We start from the raw sequence: 16,683 nt of genomic DNA, 5'->3' as shown, positions 1-16,683 counted from the left end.
GTAGTTTGGGAATCTAATGTAAACAACATGTGCGCGTTTTCATGTCAGTTTGTTGCATCAACTCAAGTTTGAGCTTTGCAGTGTCGCCTGCTCATTTAACCTGTATGTGTGCCTTGTGTTTAACCACCTGTGCGTGCTACCGAGGGAGGAAAGCGTGTGCGTAAAGCACGTGGGCGCGTGTCTAGTAGATTAATTTCCAGGAAAGAGGTGAGTTTTATTTCATGTTATTTATGTGGTCTTACAGCTGTAGCATATCCAAAATATCGACGAAGGTAACAAGCTAAAAGCTAATGTTAGCCCTGAGCATGCGAAAGACGTTTTTGAGGACCGAGCAGGTGCGAAGTCAGGTAATATAAAAAAAATAACGCGGGGTTAGCGTCTGCTAGCCTGAGGCCAACAAAAGTTAGTCTTTAACCAAGTGTGGAACGTTTGGGCTCAGCTAAACTGATTTTTGGCTATTTGGCTAACTCGAAGCTAATAAACCGAAACTTTAGGTATTGAAAAATTAAAGGGAAATGCAGGTAAGTGCTTTTATTGGTGATAGGGGTTTTTTGTTTGTTTTGTTTGTTTGACAAAGCAGGTGGAGATGGCTCATAAAATCCAGGGTGAGTAAAAATTGATTTTAAAACACACATCTGTTGGGGAGTGTGCACTGCATGATCTCATAACAACACAACAAGACAAGTGACCTTTGTGTTATTTAAGTTTTGCTTTGGGATACGACAGTGTGTATTGGTTAGTTTGAGCAACTTGGAGGAGATTCATGGAGTTTGTGATTAATATTTGTGTTGGTGTTGTGCTGGCTAAATGTTTAAAGTTGGAAAACTCTTTTGTTATATTGGAGGTTTAGGTTTTCTAAACACAAATGGAGGAACAAATAAACGGCAAAGTTTGAGTGGTCAGCCCAGAAATTGTGTGTAGTAGGACATAAATAACTGGAAATATTGAAATATTGAATTTTCTTCACCCTCAACAGGTATGGATAAAAAAGCAAGAAGAAACAACGTGATGTCTGCTGTCTGAAACCACCCATATTCGAATGTTTGAAACCTCTCTCCAAGTATTCAAGGATGACCTGTAACAGAAAGGCTGATCTGCAGCAGCTAAGCAGGTTTTCTACATTTAATCATTTAAAAATTGAGGTCCGTAATAACTGGATAAATAAAAGGAAACTGTACTATTCCAGTCCTGATGAAGGCTATGTTAGTCCATTAAAAAAGCCCCTTAGTCCAAAGGCTTTGTCCCCTGACCTCGAGTGTTTTACGGACCACTACAGCCCTTTTGTGGGGCAGCAATCAGCGTCGTCTTATCCTGAACCTTTACCTAAGAAGCAAAATGTTGGGAGTGCAGTAAACCAACCTGTGAACTCTAGGCTACACTGTGAGCACATCAAGCAATGTGGGTCCTCCACAGATCCAGGAGGTGAAGAGATCGTACAAAAACATATTACATCTGAGAATATCCTTTTCAATTTTTCCCCTGTGTTTGACTATGATTTAGATGCAGTATGTTACCTCAGTCCCATTAATACCTGTACTGCAGCAGGTAATTTGGATCCTGCAGAAAGCTGCACAGCTCCACATTGCAACACGTTTCCAGAGAAACAATTTCCTGCTGTTCAACACTTAGAAGAGATGGAAAGAAGAGTTGGACGAGAGAGTTTGAGAGTCAGTGATGATAGAGGCTATGTGTCTCTGTCCTCCATAAATGACCATAAAGGAGATGGGTTATTGAACTCTAAACAGCTCACTGGTAACTCAAACCCCCGTCTCAGGGTGGTTGAGAATGGCTGTCATCCGCAAAGATCACCCAAGCCACAACATAAGAAACAAACTGTGACCTCTGGAAGCTTTACTGTTGCAGTGGACGACTTGAGTCCTGCTGTCAGTGGGCCTTATGTGGAGCCTGTGACCTCTGTGGAGAGTTTAGAAAGTGAGACTGAGGGGGTGTGGGATATCGGTCCTCCCATGCTTGAATCCTCTCCGTATGGCACAGTCAGGCCAAACACTGCTGGCGACAGAAGTCTGGCATCAGAGTCATCTGGATGCAGTACAGAAGATACCAATCTGGAGGACACCTGGAAAAATACCTTACCTCTTCAAGTACAGGTAAGTGCTCTCTCCTGTTCTTTACAGCAGTGCTCTGTATATATGTTTTTACAAGAACATCAAAATAAATCAAAGTTTTGTCCTGACCCAGATAGCAATGAATGTTTGGCCCAATTATGGCTCCTATCTCAGCCACAGGTCCACCTCACATTGCCCAGTGCCATAACTGAGCTGTAAGTGCAGAGAATTGGCCCCGATTGGCCCAAATCTCTCTATCAGGAAGCAAATTACTTCAGTGAGTTTGTGGTGCTCTTCAACTCTATTCTATGGAGTCTTCATTTCTGGAGAGGTGAACGTTGAGCTGCAGTGGATCGACACAGATATGTTCTAAGCTGATTGACATTGGCGAGCTCTCTTTTGTCTCACTGAGGGTCTCTCCCTGGTTTGGTGTCAGGGTTTGTTACCCACCTTCCTCTGGTTGTGAGAATAACATTGCAAGGCAGGACTACTCCCTTATGTCAGCATAATTCCTGTGCCTCTGTGTATCCCAGCAGCTCCACCTGAATTTTGATTAACTAAAAATATATTTGTTTGGGTTTTGTTTGGGTGTCAGTGCGCCCCAGGGTGGCTGTGGCTACAACGTAGCTTGCCATCACCAGTGTGTGAATGGGTGAATGACTGGATATGTAAAGCGCTTTGGGGTCCTTAGGGACCATAAAGGCGCTATATAAATACAGGCCATTTACCATTTACCATTTGTTTCATATTAAGAGTTCAAATAAAATGCTCTAAAAGTTTTCTAAAATAAATGATATTTGTAATGCTAAAAAAAACTGTAATAACCCAGCAATCATACACAAATATTCTGTGCTTCCTCAAGGTGAAATCAAAAGTTGTTGTTCCATGCCAGCAAACCACAAAACCCGAGGAAGAGTCGCGTGCTCGGACTGCCAAGTGCTCCGGGACTCAAAGGTACTGGTACCTCTAGGGGGAGCAGTGGGACCACACTAGCCTCGCTCTGGTTTTTAGAGGCACTCGGCCTGTTCTCTAGAAGCCTCATATTTACAGATTTGTGGGGCCATGTGCTTGTATCTTTTCAGGCCTGTGATCTTCGGCAGGAGGTCAGACTGGGAGAAGAAAAAGAGGCTCTATGTCCATTCAGTAATAAGACACATGCAAGAGAAACAAGGAGCACATAATGGTAGGAACCTGTTGTTCTTTTCTCCCCATATTTTTTTCCTCTTTTCCTATTTAAACATTTATTTTGATGTTTTACCTCAGAGGAAACTGAAAGTAAATTTTTTTTATTATGACATGTATGGAAACGTGTGAAATGGTCGCAGACATCATTGCAATGACTCCCTGAAATGATTTTTCAGTAGTCCTCCGAGCCTGATTGTAGCTGATCCTTTACATGTGCTGTGCTGTGAGTATGTGCTCATGAATTCTAGGAGAAGGTACAAATTGAAAACATTGTTTCGCTTTCTGACAAAGTAACCTTTAACCTGGATCGGACTTTACCTGTGGCCTGGGCCCTGAATTATGAATCTCCGTCTACATACCCAGGATATCTTGCTGCTATCTGGATTAGCTTACTCGATCAAGATAAGTGGTCACACAAAGTTGATTAGGAACTCACTAAGTTAACCCGGGGTTTCCCCTGTGCGTTCACATGAATGGCGCATCTTTGTTGTTTCACAGATCATGACATATTCTACAAAATAACGATCCCTATGAGTGCCACCTACTACAAAGGCTTCAAAAGTAAAATGCAACATTCTTGTAAAAAGCACTGGAGATGAATGCTGCAGCAAATCGTTAATGTGGTGATGTGATGCACAGAGCAGGAAATGATCATTTTTTAAATTCTAGTTAATTATTTTATTGTTGAGTGCGCTCTCAGTGCTGTTGTTTTCCTCAGCTGATGGCTGTACATTAGCTACTCTCATGAAATAGTTTCAGTTTGCCACAAAGCAAAGTGAAAGGAATTTGATTGATAGGCCAAGAATATGTGTTGTGTGATTGCAGTATGCAGTATGTGTAATTGCAGGATGTTGCACTGATGGCTAGTAATAAAAACACAACGAAGACGCATGTCAGGCAAGCTGATTGGTCAGCGGTCGGCCCTTTTGAGCCAGAGACGAAGTTTCTACCATTACTGAGTCACACGTGAAGAAACTAGCTGAAGTAACCCTCGCCAAGGATTATTTTTTCCTTGTTGTCAGTACCAGAATTTCACAGTAAAGGAAGCATTTAACATTTACCTTGAGTTTGCGACTAAAATGTAGACGTGTGTCGGCTGTAAAACGTGATTCTGAGATTCAGCCTGAGCATTTTCACTTTTAGCCGACATGAAAGTTGATGACGCAGCAGCAGCGAGGATGGCGCTGTAGTTGTTTATGGCGGAGCCTCTCTGACTCCACACGCACCAGGCTGAAGAGAAGGAAAACATTTTTCTACAGTTGACAGCAGCCACGGTTGTTTCTGTAATCTCTATCCAAACCCTTGCAGGTAAAATGCCAGTAAGAGTCCTTTATCAGATCACACGATAAACAAACGTAAAGGTGAAGGAAAGTGATTCTGTTCCCCTCCACACAGAAATAAAAAAACTGTCTTGACCTTTAAGCTTGGTGGATTTTTTTTTTCTTGTAAACTTTGCTGCAGGTCGATTGTCAGCTACAGCATGCAGGGGTCTGTCTTAAAGCAGCATGCAGTGTTACCTGTATCATTTATTTCAAAGCTTTAGGTAGAATAAATAAATCTGTCAAATTATTACTAAGTACTGGGCCACCTACACATTACACCTACAGGAGCTGCTCGGCCATGGAAACCCATGCCATGAAGCTTGCGGTGCACAGTTAGTGCTGATGTCAATGCCAGAGGAGTTTTAGAGCTCCACAGCTACTGAGTCCGGAGAGCTTTGGCGACTTTTAATTGATTAAATGAGCAGTTAGAAGTACAGAAAGTAATAACTCAGTAATACAGTTACTTTTACTGTAACTAATTCCATTAAAAGTAATTATTTTATAGATGTAAGTTAACGTGTAAACGTCTCTCACTTGGAAGCTTGTGTTGTGGGTTTTTTTCCCCCCTCTGTGTCTCATCATGACTCTTCCCTTCAGTCACATGTGACCTTCAGTTTTGATGTTCTAACATCTGTGCCTCCATCAGGTGTCATGTCTGAGCTGCTGAGCGTGATGAACCGTGTTGCTGGTGAGAGAGCGGGCAAGGATGGGAAAAGGTGGCAGCATCCCTCCGACTTCACCCGCCGGTACGCAACCTTTTGTTGGAAATATTTCTGTGGATTCAGAATACACGAGTCTGAGTTTCTTTTGTCTTTAAAAAAAAGGTTCACCAAATGCTTCCTCAGATTTGTCAGAGATTAAATAAAAATATCTTCTAAATTTAGTTTTAGAAGCACATAATGTTATGTTTTACATCAAGTTTTAGTTTAGCTTTATTTAAAGTTTTAATAATCTCCATCTGAATCTGCTTAATTTCAGAAATTACCAGAGTCGCTTTGGTACAAAGCCAGAGATGACGCTCCGAGAATGGCAACGCAAGAACTATGGCTCACACGAACGCTTTTCAAAAGTTCCTAAACAGTTTGAAAGATGCCACTGTCCTCGAGTCTAAAATGTCTGAGCAATAAACACTGTGTGAAAAAACCCTTGACTGTTATAGTGTAATAGGGCCCTTTTCAGACATGCATAGCCTCGCTGCTGGCAACATTCAGATGTCATGGAGAGAGGCACAGCACGCACAAGCGCTGTAGCTGTAGTGAAGTGTAGCCACGCTTTAAATATTTAGCTCTCTCCACTGATGTCGATAAGAAGGTGCGTGCAGTGCAGGGTGCTGCTGAGAGAGCTGTACACCGCCCCTCACACACAGAGAGACCCCTCCTCTCGATAAAAGTAATGTTTTAATAACTGAAAAGACTATGTGTACATGTTATTGCTAATTAGTGTATTCATATGTGCAGGGCCTGTGGTATGGTGCAGCTGTGTGGATCAGGCAGTGGGGTTACTGAGGAGGAGGGTGTGAGTCTGGATGGGGCTCGTTTTGCCTCGTGCCAAATATTTGCACTTTTTCTGTTTCTTGGGTGAATTTGTGTTTGGTTTCCTGGTTTGTCTGTTTGATTGTTGCACTTTTGCTTTTTCTTTCTTTCTTTTGATTCTACTTTTGTCTTTTATTTAAAAATTGGTGCATGTTTTAATGTGTGTGCTGATCCAGTACTTGCATCCTTCCAAGTGACATCAGGCCCATCTGTCCTGCTAAATTCTTCACCATCCCACGAGCTGTCACATCATTTCCTGCTTGATACGCTAACAAGTTCTTTTTTCTAGTTTGTTCCTTATTTTTCATTTAGTGTTGATGTGTTTTGACGTCTGAAAAGCGTGGCTAATGGCAATTCTCCGGTCATCTACAATTTAGAAAACGATGTTCAAGCCTCATCGTCACGGTGAGAAATGCTGACAGGTAACAGATACTCAAAGCCAAGGTATCTGAGGTGTTGCAGGACTGAGAAAGTTGCATCGGTAAATCACAGGTTATCAGGGATTTGTCATATTTTGATATGGGGAAGAAGCAGAAAAGCTTTTCAGGCACGTGAAATGTCTTTTTAAATAGTTGAAACGTGCTCAGTATCATCAGGATTTGTGAGCAGCTGTTTGCAGCACACTTACTGACGCACATTTGAGTTTGATATGGAGGCAGGCTGTTATGTCATACCTGCCAGGTCAGTTCACCCACATACCAGCTGTTTCATCTTCGTCCAACATTACCGGTGGTGTAAATGTGTCTGATTGTGTCATGACTTTTAATGGTCTCCCTGGGCATAAAACAGTTCTCAGTGCAATTTATTTTTTCATAATCGTACCTGTTTATTAAGATTGTGGCCTAAACAAATGTCCTTTGTGCTTTCTTTTAAAGGCATCAGCTGAAGTCTCAGTGTTTGGGGGTTTTTCCTGCAATGTGACACAAGCTCAGGATATCCAACTTATCTCTTCCCTGTCTGGCTTCACTTACTTAAACATCAGCAATCAGGGTAAGCTTTTAAGCTCAACCTGGGATTTGTTAATCCAACTCCAAGCATATTCACCTAAAAGTGCGTTAGCAGGACGACTGGAAAAGGACATCTTAATTGATAAAGTTGTAATTTTATGAAGTTTGAAGTTGTGGAGAAAAGCCTGCAGTGTTTAAGGTAACGGACCTCTCAGTATCACAGCATGTCTGAGTTGGGTTTCATCAAATTAATGTTTAGATGTGCGTAAGACGGTTTTAATTTTCAATCCTTCAGCTGCAGCACCGGCAGTGTTCAACAGTGTGAGAGTAAAAAAATAATAAATGTAAAAATAGAATTCAAACGTAAGCTTATTCTACTGTACAAATTTAATATAAAGTGAAAAAGGACAAAAATGTGTCATTGATTGTTTATGATCAGATGCACTACTGTGCAAAAGTCTTGAGCCACCTCTCATTTAAAAAACAAAAAATATTTGTGTATTTCTATTTTTATATTTGCTATGAAAATGGGAAAGAGGTACCGCAATGTATTGAAAGATGAGCAAATATAGAAATGCAGCATGTAAAGCAAGTCTTGAAAGTCACTATTTGGTATCACCACCTTTTTATTTTTCAACACAGTCTGAAGTCTTCTCGGCAGCTTTTTTATAATTTCATTGAGTAGTCTTCAGGAATGGTTCTCCAGGCTTCTCGATTGGATGTTGGCTGTGCTTAGAGGATCCCACACTGCTTCAGTGATGTTGAGGTCCGGACTCTGGGGAGGCCAGTTGTTGACTGGTAGTGTTTCATTGTGTATTTGTCTGTCCAGGTCTGCTTTTACTGGACTGGAAGTGTTTGGGATCATTATCATGTTGGAAAAATGAAGCTTTGCCAATCAAATGCTTTCCAGATAATTTTATACAAAATCTGACTGTACCAAACTTCCATCAGTTTAGACTGGATCCCACCACCGCTGGCTGAAATGCAGCACGTAGCCATGACAGAAGCTTCACTGTTTTCCCCCTCTCCTGACTTCCTGTGTTATATTTGGCATTTTTCATAGATTCATGTAAAGAAATGGGAACAAATGGCGAGTTTCTGCAACAGACTGCTACTAACAAGGTGCCTAAAGATACAATTAAAAATGGTCGCTTACGTTATCTCTTTTTTTTCTTTTTTCTTGAGTGAGTCATAGTTTAGTTTTAAGCAGCTTAACAAATAAAAAGAATCCTTTGAAAATGGTCAGGTACAGGGTCTGGACTGAAAATGGGCGAAAAAGCAGCCAGTGTCCAAAGAAACACTTTGAAAGACCTTAAGAAAGCTGGAGAACTATTCCTCAAGGCCACCTTAAAAAACAACAACAAAAAAACCTGTTAGGAAGTCTGACTCCATGGAATCAAAACAAAGAAGTGATGGTGGCTCAAGACCTTTGCGCAGTGTGGCATTAATTCATATAGAGCAGCGTTTACCTCTCCTGAGGTTTGAGGGATCTTCCTGAAGGCGGTGATTTCATACCTTTTCTTTTGAACTGCTTATCAAATTACCTCTTTGGCCACACTCTACAACTTGGGGTTAAACACGAAGTTGTTTAAATCACAAATATTAGTTTAAATTCCTCTGTTTTTTTTATTGTAAAGCAGCAGCGGCATCTTTGTACTCTGCTGCTCGGTGGATTCAATGCACCGTGCTCTCATTAAACCTTGCATGAAAAGTGTAAGTGCCACCGGCTCTTAGCAGAGAACTCGCTTCCTAGAGTCAGAGAGTCGTCATAATAATGCTCAGCTCCCACTACAGTTGTCTTCCTGTGTTAATGTTTGGTGAATAATGCTGCATCTTTTGTCAGTTTTATTCTGACAGTCCAGGTGAACACAGGCGGCCCAGAAACACGGAGCAGGGGTCTTTTCCACTGAATAATGCATGCGGCTAAAGTAATCCTGTCTGTGCAGATAGTAGGGCAGCCTTTCCCTGCCTGGTCAGCCAGAAGGCAGAAGGTAGGTAGGTGTGTGTCAGCGAAGGCCTCGTGAAACTGCAGACTGCAGGGCACGTGCGCAATTGGCGTGCTGATCTACACCTTCCAGCTGTGTTTTATTTTGTGTGTTATACTTTTTCTCCCTCCTCTTTCCTTCGGAGGCAGTAACACAGCTTTGTGTTTACCTGACATGCCTCACAGTTTTCCTGCAGCTGTGTTGGGAATTGTCAAAACAGAGTACAAATAACGAGTCAGCTATAAAATCCCACCGCCTCGTTTCGCCTGCTCAGCCAAACAGTCGAGCCGGCGGTCGCTCTCGTATTGATACATGCGAAAGCAAATGCAGTCTAATGTTGGACTCGAGTAGGCTTCGAGTGATTTGTCGTTTCGCTGCTAAAGCCTCATTGATTTCTGAGCCATTACGAATTCATGCACGTTTTCTTAGCTGCTGACTGAACGGGAAATGCATTCGCCCAAAACCACGCTGACGGCAGAATTTTTCAGCAGGACGCTCTTTGTCAAAGTGATTCCTCCACAGCAACCGTGAAACTAAACTGCATTTTTATTTAAAGGTAGGAGAAGTCTGTCAGTTGCAGTCTGCTGAATTTAAGCTTTTTTTCTTGCTGAAATAATTTTTATTTCTTTTCTTAAAGCTTAGAAATCACCAGTCGCATCTTTTCTCCGGTGCTTTACCAGCTGTCCTCACGGTTTCCAACAAGGAGCAAACACACACCTTTATTTTGAAAATATTAGATATTTTATTTAAGCATACACAAGTAAGCATACACCATATTCTTCATAATTGAAGTTGTGTAACCTTGTGCATAATAGTTAAACCATGCTAGCCCTCATTAAGCAATGACTGCTGTACACTCCATACAATGAATATAAACGTGATAGCTAGTAAAGCAGTTAATTTTTACTAAACCATGCTTCTTTGTCATCCTCATTCCTAAATTTCAAGAATCCCATAATGAAATGGTCAAACTTCATTTATTTCCAGGCATGTTTCTACTCTAAAACAAAACACATGTTGTGTAAGTTGTTAAAATCCAGCAGTTGTTGCGAAACGGCCCATCACTGCAACCGAGCATCGTTTTTTGTTTTTGTTTTTTCCTCAGGCATTGATTTTGCGCAAACGATAGCAGGGAAAAAGGTTTCAGGCTTTTTTAATGAGTGGTTTGACGCCACAGGGCTCCCGTGGAATGTTGAGTTCGTGCTGTTGTCACCGGTTGTCGAGTGCGATTAAGGAAAAAGATTTTTCATCTGGCCACCGTTTGCTTAACCTGTTCCAGTCAGAGTGGTAGCAGCTGGGTGCCGCCTTCAGCCAACTTAAATCCCAGTAATCAGTTTTTCAGTAGCAGCAGGAACGGGCTGAGCGAACTGCACTGCCCACTGTGTGTAATGAGTGGACTTTAATTAGATACCCAGATGCCTTCCACTTAATTAATTTGACATGTTATGCCACTGTGTAGCTGTTAAACATGGTCGAACACTTGCGTGTAAAAATAAATGAATAAATTGTTGGATAAGTTTGAGAGCTCACCCAGCGCACAGCTGCTGAAGCTGCAACCCTTAAAGGAAAAGGTTGGCGCTTTCAGACATCCACTTGATGGCTTTCTCAGCCATTAGTTAGTTGAAGAGACTGACTGCGCTCCCATGTTTGTACTGTTGCTTGAGCCAGCAGCCCATTCTCATTCCCGGGGGGCAAATACTGCTGTTTTGTTAAAACTGCTGGTTTCTCACAGATGCACACAGTTCTTCTTTGGGACTTATGAGGATAGTGAGACAGAAATTCATTGTAATCATTAAATTTGGACACGAGCATAGAACCCCTTGGTTTTGCATTCAAACGCGTTGGGACAGCTGCGCATTTCTTTTTTTAACTTACGGATCAAACGTTAGACAGGAAAGTGAAGCGGAATGACCCAGCGCGAACTTTGACCCAGGACGCTCGAGGCAGGACTCCAGCCTTCAGTACACGGCTGAAGAGTGGCTGAAGAATTAAACGGAAAGCTCCCAATGGGAACAGCAGACGACTCAAACCTCCAACTTCCTAATGTTGACTTTGTGGGTCTTTAAAACTGTTGTGTTATGGTGGCTGTGGCTGGTGCGTTAAGGTAACAGCACCATGGGACATGTTGTAGCATCTGACAAAACAGCATTATTTTCCACCCCAGGATATCAACGTGCTGGCATTCGATGCCTTACTTTGAGAATGTGTTGGCTGTAATTTAACCAGCTGCTAAGAGAAGTGTCGATCTTCTCGTGTAACTGCAAATTCCCAAAATGTCAAACTATTTATTGGTAAAGTTTGACAACCTGCCAAAATAGCCCTACATTTAAATCTTTAATAACAAATACAGTATTTACAGTGTCAACACAGAGCGTACCATCATCGAACTTTTCAGATGAACTTCATACGCTGCTAGCTGACTCGGTACCAAAAGGGAGAAAAGGACTTTAACTGTTTCGGGGAATGCGGATGATAAATATGTTGTTGGATGTTCAAAGAAATCATCTGGAGACGACGCTCGTCATTATCCTTCACTGTGTGGACGGATGCCTATTGATCGGAGAGTCTGCTACCGGGGGAAATGTTCCTGGGGGATAAAACGGATTCAGCCTTCAGCTAGACAAGTTTTAAGAAAAGTGGTGATCACTTCACAGAAAATTTCCCAAAGTTTGTCCTGGCTAGACAGAAGTGTTAGTCAGGAGAGACCTTTACATTAGACAGACTCACATTTTAAACCCTTATGTGACAGTTGCGGTGAAGAGGAAGAAATTGGGGAAGGAAACCGGGGGAATGGTGTGCAGCAAATAGCAGGGCTCGCTGCTCGTGGAGGCTCGTGAGTGATAACAACCTGCCATTGCATTAGTTATCAGTCTACTCATTCTGTTCATTGCTTTTTCTCTTAACTGCCTCCTTTTTCCACTGCACTCCAGGCTGAGGAGCCGGGACCTGTTGCGTTCGCAGTAGAAGACGAGTCGGTGCATCACAGAATGAGAAGCTGCCCGTCGATACGGGTTCCCAGCTTGAATGGCCCTCGAACCCCACGTCTGGGTGATTATGTGAAATATCCAGGGCTTTGTCCCTCATCAAAAACACTCTTCTTTTTAATGCACATAAACAGCATAATGACATAATAGAAGCACATAACGGTAGAGGAGTGCCATGAAAAACGTATTCAATAACAGGACTTTAACAGCCGTGTCTAAACAAAAAAAAATTCACTAGCAGTAGCTGTACCCTCTTACAATACGAGACTATATATCTTCCATTTAGTCTTGTCATATTTCATTAAAAGCTCTTCAGACTGACGCTACCAAACACGAGTGAAATTTTAAATGTATTTACACATTAAAGGCCAGCCACCTCTTCCAGCTTTTCAGACAACATGGCATCGATCTGTAATGTTTCCCTTTTTCTTTGCACACACATTTAAATACTGGGTGGAAGATAAATATCATGGTGTGAGAGATACAGGGGCTTCCATCTTATTAGATAAATCATATGGTGTGATTATTTTTAAGGCAGTACTACTGAGTTTGAATCAGCCCTCGAATGCATCATTTTGCTCCCAGATGTGCCATTTACCATTACGTTTCAGCACACATGTTGACTTTAAATTGGTGAAAAAGTCTGAATAAAAGCCCTTCTGTCTGGTGACAAAGAAATCGTAGGGTTGCAAGTTGGGCCCCATTTTAAAAAAAGTTTTTTTTTTTTTTAATCCCATGCTAACCACTGGAAACCAAAGTTTTTACAACAGCGCTTAAGGACGTTTGGAGATCATCTGCTCGAAGTTAATTCCCTCCAAACTGGACGTGCAGTTCATTTGTCTGCCTGAACATTAGAACATGCTGAAAGGTCAGGATTTTATTCAAAGAGGCTTCAGCGTTTGAGTCCTCGATTCTGCACTTCCTCTGAGGGCTGTTATTGCTGATGTAAGAGATCTCCTCTGTGTCTCTGAAGAGGAAAGACCACTTCCTCCGAGAGTCCAGCCCTGTTTAGAGTTCGTTAATTAGATGAATGCACTCCATTATGGCAGTTCTGCTTGTCTCCAGAATGCTTTGAGATTCATCCCCCTCAGAGAGAAAGACACGAGGGAATACTAAAGGGCTCATTCTGGACATGGAATGTAACATTTCAGAATAAAAGCACGAGGGACAAGAAGTAGGATGAAACCTGGCTTCTCATGAACTTTACTGTGAATATTTGTTCAGATCAGAGGTGCCTTTTATGTGTTTCTATCTTGTTGCTCGAGTCCTGGTGATTCAGCTTTGGTAGCAGCCCGCTCAAAAGCTGCTATGGCATCGTCACAACACATTTTAGAAACATCTCATAAATTAGCCAGGTGGTAGAGTCTGGATTCCCTGAGGGGGCGAAAAAAAACATGTGAATCCACAAGATGGCGAAGAGCTTCTGCCCGAGAGGGGATCAATGAAACAAATATACCAGAACAACAAAACTGTACTGGTGGCACCTTGTAAAAGTTTAAAGAACTACACCCTAACAGCCCACTTAAGAGTACAGAATGCAACACGTAATGATGAAGTTATGTGTGGATATAAAAGATTAAAGCAGAAGAGACGATTTCAACCCAGAAAAGGGAAATGCCCAGGTTTGGTGGTCACTGATAACACACTGAAAGACGCTGAGAAGAAGGTGACGGAGAGAATGAAAAGGTCTCTGGCTCTGTTTATCAGCTTTGGTCCCTGGGGCCTGTTTATCTGCAGTCTCTCCAACACCGGAGCCATTCGGCTCTAATCGCTGCTGCCCCACAGTGCAGTAGTCATGGACCACGGAGCAGCCGCTGCCTCTTCACACCAGCGCAGGCGGAGGGAGCGTGCTCGACGCCCGGAGTCCTGCGGCCTCGCTCCGGCGCCAGGCCCAAAGGAGAGAAGGCGCTGCCCAGGGGCCCGGAGTCCCAGCGTCATCCTGACAAGCAGATGGGCTTAAAAGGGGCCCGCTTGTTTGTGAGAACACAAAGTCTTTTAGGTAAAGAGAAGACGTCCTGGCAGTCACACCTCAATGATGTTGACAGATGGCATCCTGTTGTTATTGTTGTTGTTCTTGGGGAACTGTGGGAGGAGAGAAGAAGATGACAGGTATGAGACGACCGCAGGACTCACAGGAGTCGAACAATAAAATTCAATGAGTATGAGGATGCCTCTGCTGTTACTTGGATGCTTTATTGATGTTTGTAGGAGGGTGAAGGGAATAAAGATTAGTTCTGGACTTGTGCTGTCGGCACACGATACATGGTTATGAAATGGGTTCTGTGCATTGATCAATTAGAACTTATCGGAAGCCATGACTCAAGGGCTGCTGTGAGCTGATGCTGCGTAGTCATGCACGTAATGGCGCCATGTTGGAGCAATGTTCAGCTTTAGCCTGACGCTCAGATGACACCATGGGAGCATATGAAGTGTCAGTGGAAGAAAAGTCTAGAAGTGGCCGGGACCATTCACCTGCCCGGCGCCGCTGAGGGGGAGACACCCAGGGAGAGGAGGAGGGGAGGGGGGTGGGTTATACCTTACTGCGCAACAGCCCCCCCGTCGGATGCTCGGGAGTGCTGCACTCTGAGGAGTTTTTGGCTTTGTCCTTGTTGTTGTTGGGCTCGTTGTCTTTGATTATGTCATACTGGCGACAGAAGAGGGCGATCACACCTGGGGGAGAGACGGTTTGCATTCATGATCGGACAAATCCGGGTATTGTTATCGTCTGAACATTAAAAGCTGGATTTTGTGTTGTATTTAGAGAAAATTGGGAAAATCGAGTGTAATCCACCCAAAGGCCGTCTGATCCTGGTTTACTGAACAGGTTTGTCCTCACCTGCCCACATGATGAGTACCACCACGATGATGATGAGCTCCCCAGCCCTCAGCTGGGTCGTCTGTCCCACTTCTTCCATTGTTACTTCGTCTAAAAAAGATTTTAGAGGAAACAGGAAATAGATTAGCCTATATTAAAAAACTAACACTACAGACAATATATATTACAGTGGTCCCTCGTTTATCCGCAATAGGTGAAATCCACCAAGTAGCCAACTTTATTTTTTACAATTATTATAGATGTTTTAAGGCTGTAAAACCCCTCACTACACACTGTATACGCTTTTCTCAGACAGGCATGAACATTTTCACACTTTTCTCTCTTGTTTAAACACTCAAAGTTCAAACCTTCAAGAAAAATAAGTCCAGTATTATAGAATGAAACCCAAGGCACCTGCAGGTCCCTTTGACGATGCAAAATGTTTCATCGACATCGTTGTTGTTGGGGAGAAAACTTGCCAACGTACAGTACAGCACTAGAGAGTCGCTCGCATCGAAGATTTATGTAAATTTGAAAAGCTGAACGCATTCTGTACTGTACAGGAGACACATGGCATGGAGGAGATTGGCTGTAGACCATTGTGACTCAATCAGGACGCAGAACACAATGCACTGTTAAAAAAACAAAAAACATTAAACAGCGAGACCGCAAAAGGTGAACCGTGTTATAGCGAGGGACCACTGTGTATATCCCCTTCATGCATAGTGGTCACTGCAGAGGACAGTTAATGCAAAGTATTTGTGTCAGTGTTGGTATACTTGGTATACTTGCACACTCCATACTCCAAGTGGACATGTAATAAAGAACAAAGAAACCAAAACAAAAACGCTATTTGAAGAATACACGTTTTATACAGACGCTAATAGATACTGATGAAGAATGATATCCATAAATAAAAATATACACAGCTGGTCACTCTCCTACCTTGGGAGGCTGCGCAACCTCCCCCCTGACCTGGCGTCCTGGCTCCCCCTTGCCGTAGCATGTGATGTGTGTTGTGGAAGATTGCATAGGAATGGAATGTAACCCTTACTGGATACAGACTCACCCAAGCAGGAATCGAACTTGTGACTCCTGCTCCAAAGGCGTGCAGTCTGACCACTACGCTATCCAGCTGCTTCTGAACAGCTTCTGCACTTGCAGCTACATATAATGAGTATGTACAAGTGAGGTCAGACTGCACCCTGCTCTCACCAAACACTGTTTCAGACAGTTTTACTCTGCTCTTGGCTTTAGAAAGTTAGCTAAAAGAGATGGGGAAAGGAACTAAAATGGCCCCTTTTACACAGAGGATAATCTGAGAGGCTCAACATACTCCCACTGGACTGTGAAACATTAAAGGCTTCTCTAATCCAAGAATAGAAATATGGAGCTGGAAATGAACACAATAGGTCTTCTTTAATTACACCAGCCTTAATAAAATTCCATCTTTGAAGTCATGACCATCAAGAGAAAAGTCTGCCTGTGGGTGCCTGCAGACCTCCACTGAGCAAAACAACAGCACAAACAACTCTTCCTCAATGCTGAGTGCTGAGGAAGTCACAGGCTTGATATAAAGTTCACTGCAGCATGGAGAGCACTCTTATTAGATGCAGTGTGTGACATTTGGAGGGCCCGGTGTGGCAGGAAACCCACGCTCCGGTAGCTTTTAGCATCAAGCATTTCTGCTGATCGATCGGCCTCTGTTGCCTTGTATTAAATAATCAAAGTACAGCAGCCCTGGGCACCTGACACTGTTGCAAGCTGGCCTCACTGGGGCTCACTGCATTGCTCTAAAACTCCTCTGATGCTTTCTGACCAAGATCCAGACACCAGGCGGGTTTTAT

At 42.8% G+C, this 16,683-nt stretch overlaps 2 protein-coding genes across 13 annotated transcripts in view; one reads left to right on the top strand and one right to left on the bottom strand.

Annotated features, from left to right (window-relative positions):
- On the top strand, positions 1–6,990 carry LOC100703615 (uncharacterized). 10 transcript variants are annotated; one of them, XM_005477622.4, is made up of 7 exons: positions 1–207; positions 977–1,111; positions 1,543–2,108; positions 2,929–3,020; positions 3,149–3,249; positions 5,220–5,319; positions 5,552–6,990. In XM_005477622.4, exons 3-7 carry the CDS (start codon positions 1,635–1,637, stop codon positions 5,682–5,684), a joined length of 900 nt encoding a protein of 299 aa, XP_005477679.1. In that variant the 5' UTR covers positions 1–207; positions 977–1,111; positions 1,543–1,634; the 3' UTR covers positions 5,685–6,990. The 10 variants fall into 10 exon arrangements, with proteins under 10 accessions (XP_005477679.1, XP_013127387.1, XP_005477678.1 ...); XM_013271933.3 differs by having other exon boundaries at positions 977–1,422; XM_005477621.4 differs by having other exon boundaries at positions 2–207; positions 1,501–2,108.
- Positions 6,991–9,759: 2,769 nt separating this feature from the next.
- fndc5a (fibronectin type III domain containing 5a) overlaps positions 9,760–16,683 on the bottom strand; it is a 43,237-nt gene continuing 36,313 nt past the window's right edge. For 2 of the 3 annotated variants that reach the window (XM_005477617.4, XM_005477619.4), the window contains exons 4-6: positions 14,858–14,947; positions 14,558–14,691; positions 9,760–14,103 (exon numbers count right to left, since the gene is read on the bottom strand). In XM_005477617.4, the coding sequence (XP_005477674.1) occupies positions 14,044–14,103; positions 14,558–14,691; positions 14,858–14,947 (284 nt within the window). In that variant the 3' untranslated portion in view covers positions 9,760–14,043. Of the gene's footprint in view, positions 14,104–14,493; positions 14,692–14,857; positions 14,948–16,683 lie in introns of all 3 variants that reach the window. The other variant, XM_013271957.3, reaches the window with a different exon arrangement.

The sequence above is a fragment of the Oreochromis niloticus genome, linkage group LG19 (genome assembly GCF_001858045.2).
Source record: "Oreochromis niloticus isolate F11D_XX linkage group LG19, O_niloticus_UMD_NMBU, whole genome shotgun sequence".
Lineage (NCBI taxonomy): Eukaryota > Metazoa > Chordata > Actinopteri > Cichliformes > Cichlidae > Oreochromis > Oreochromis niloticus.
The sequence above is the reverse complement of the archived record's forward strand: the minus strand, read 5'-3'. Positions and strand labels throughout refer to the sequence as shown.

Bases quoted from the DNA above. Each gene is read 5' to 3' on its own strand.
- LOC100703615 (XM_013271928.3), top strand. From the start codon at position 1,071: ATGACCTGTAACAGAAAGGCTGATCTGCAGCAGCTAAGCAGGTTTTCT. The intron at 3,250-5,219 runs GTAGGAACCTGT...TGCCTCCATCAG, and splicing joins GAAACAAGGAGCACATAATG to GTGTCATGTCTGAGCTGCTG. The intron at 5,320-5,551 runs GTACGCAACCTT...GCTTAATTTCAG, and splicing joins CCCTCCGACTTCACCCGCCG to AAATTACCAGAGTCGCTTTG.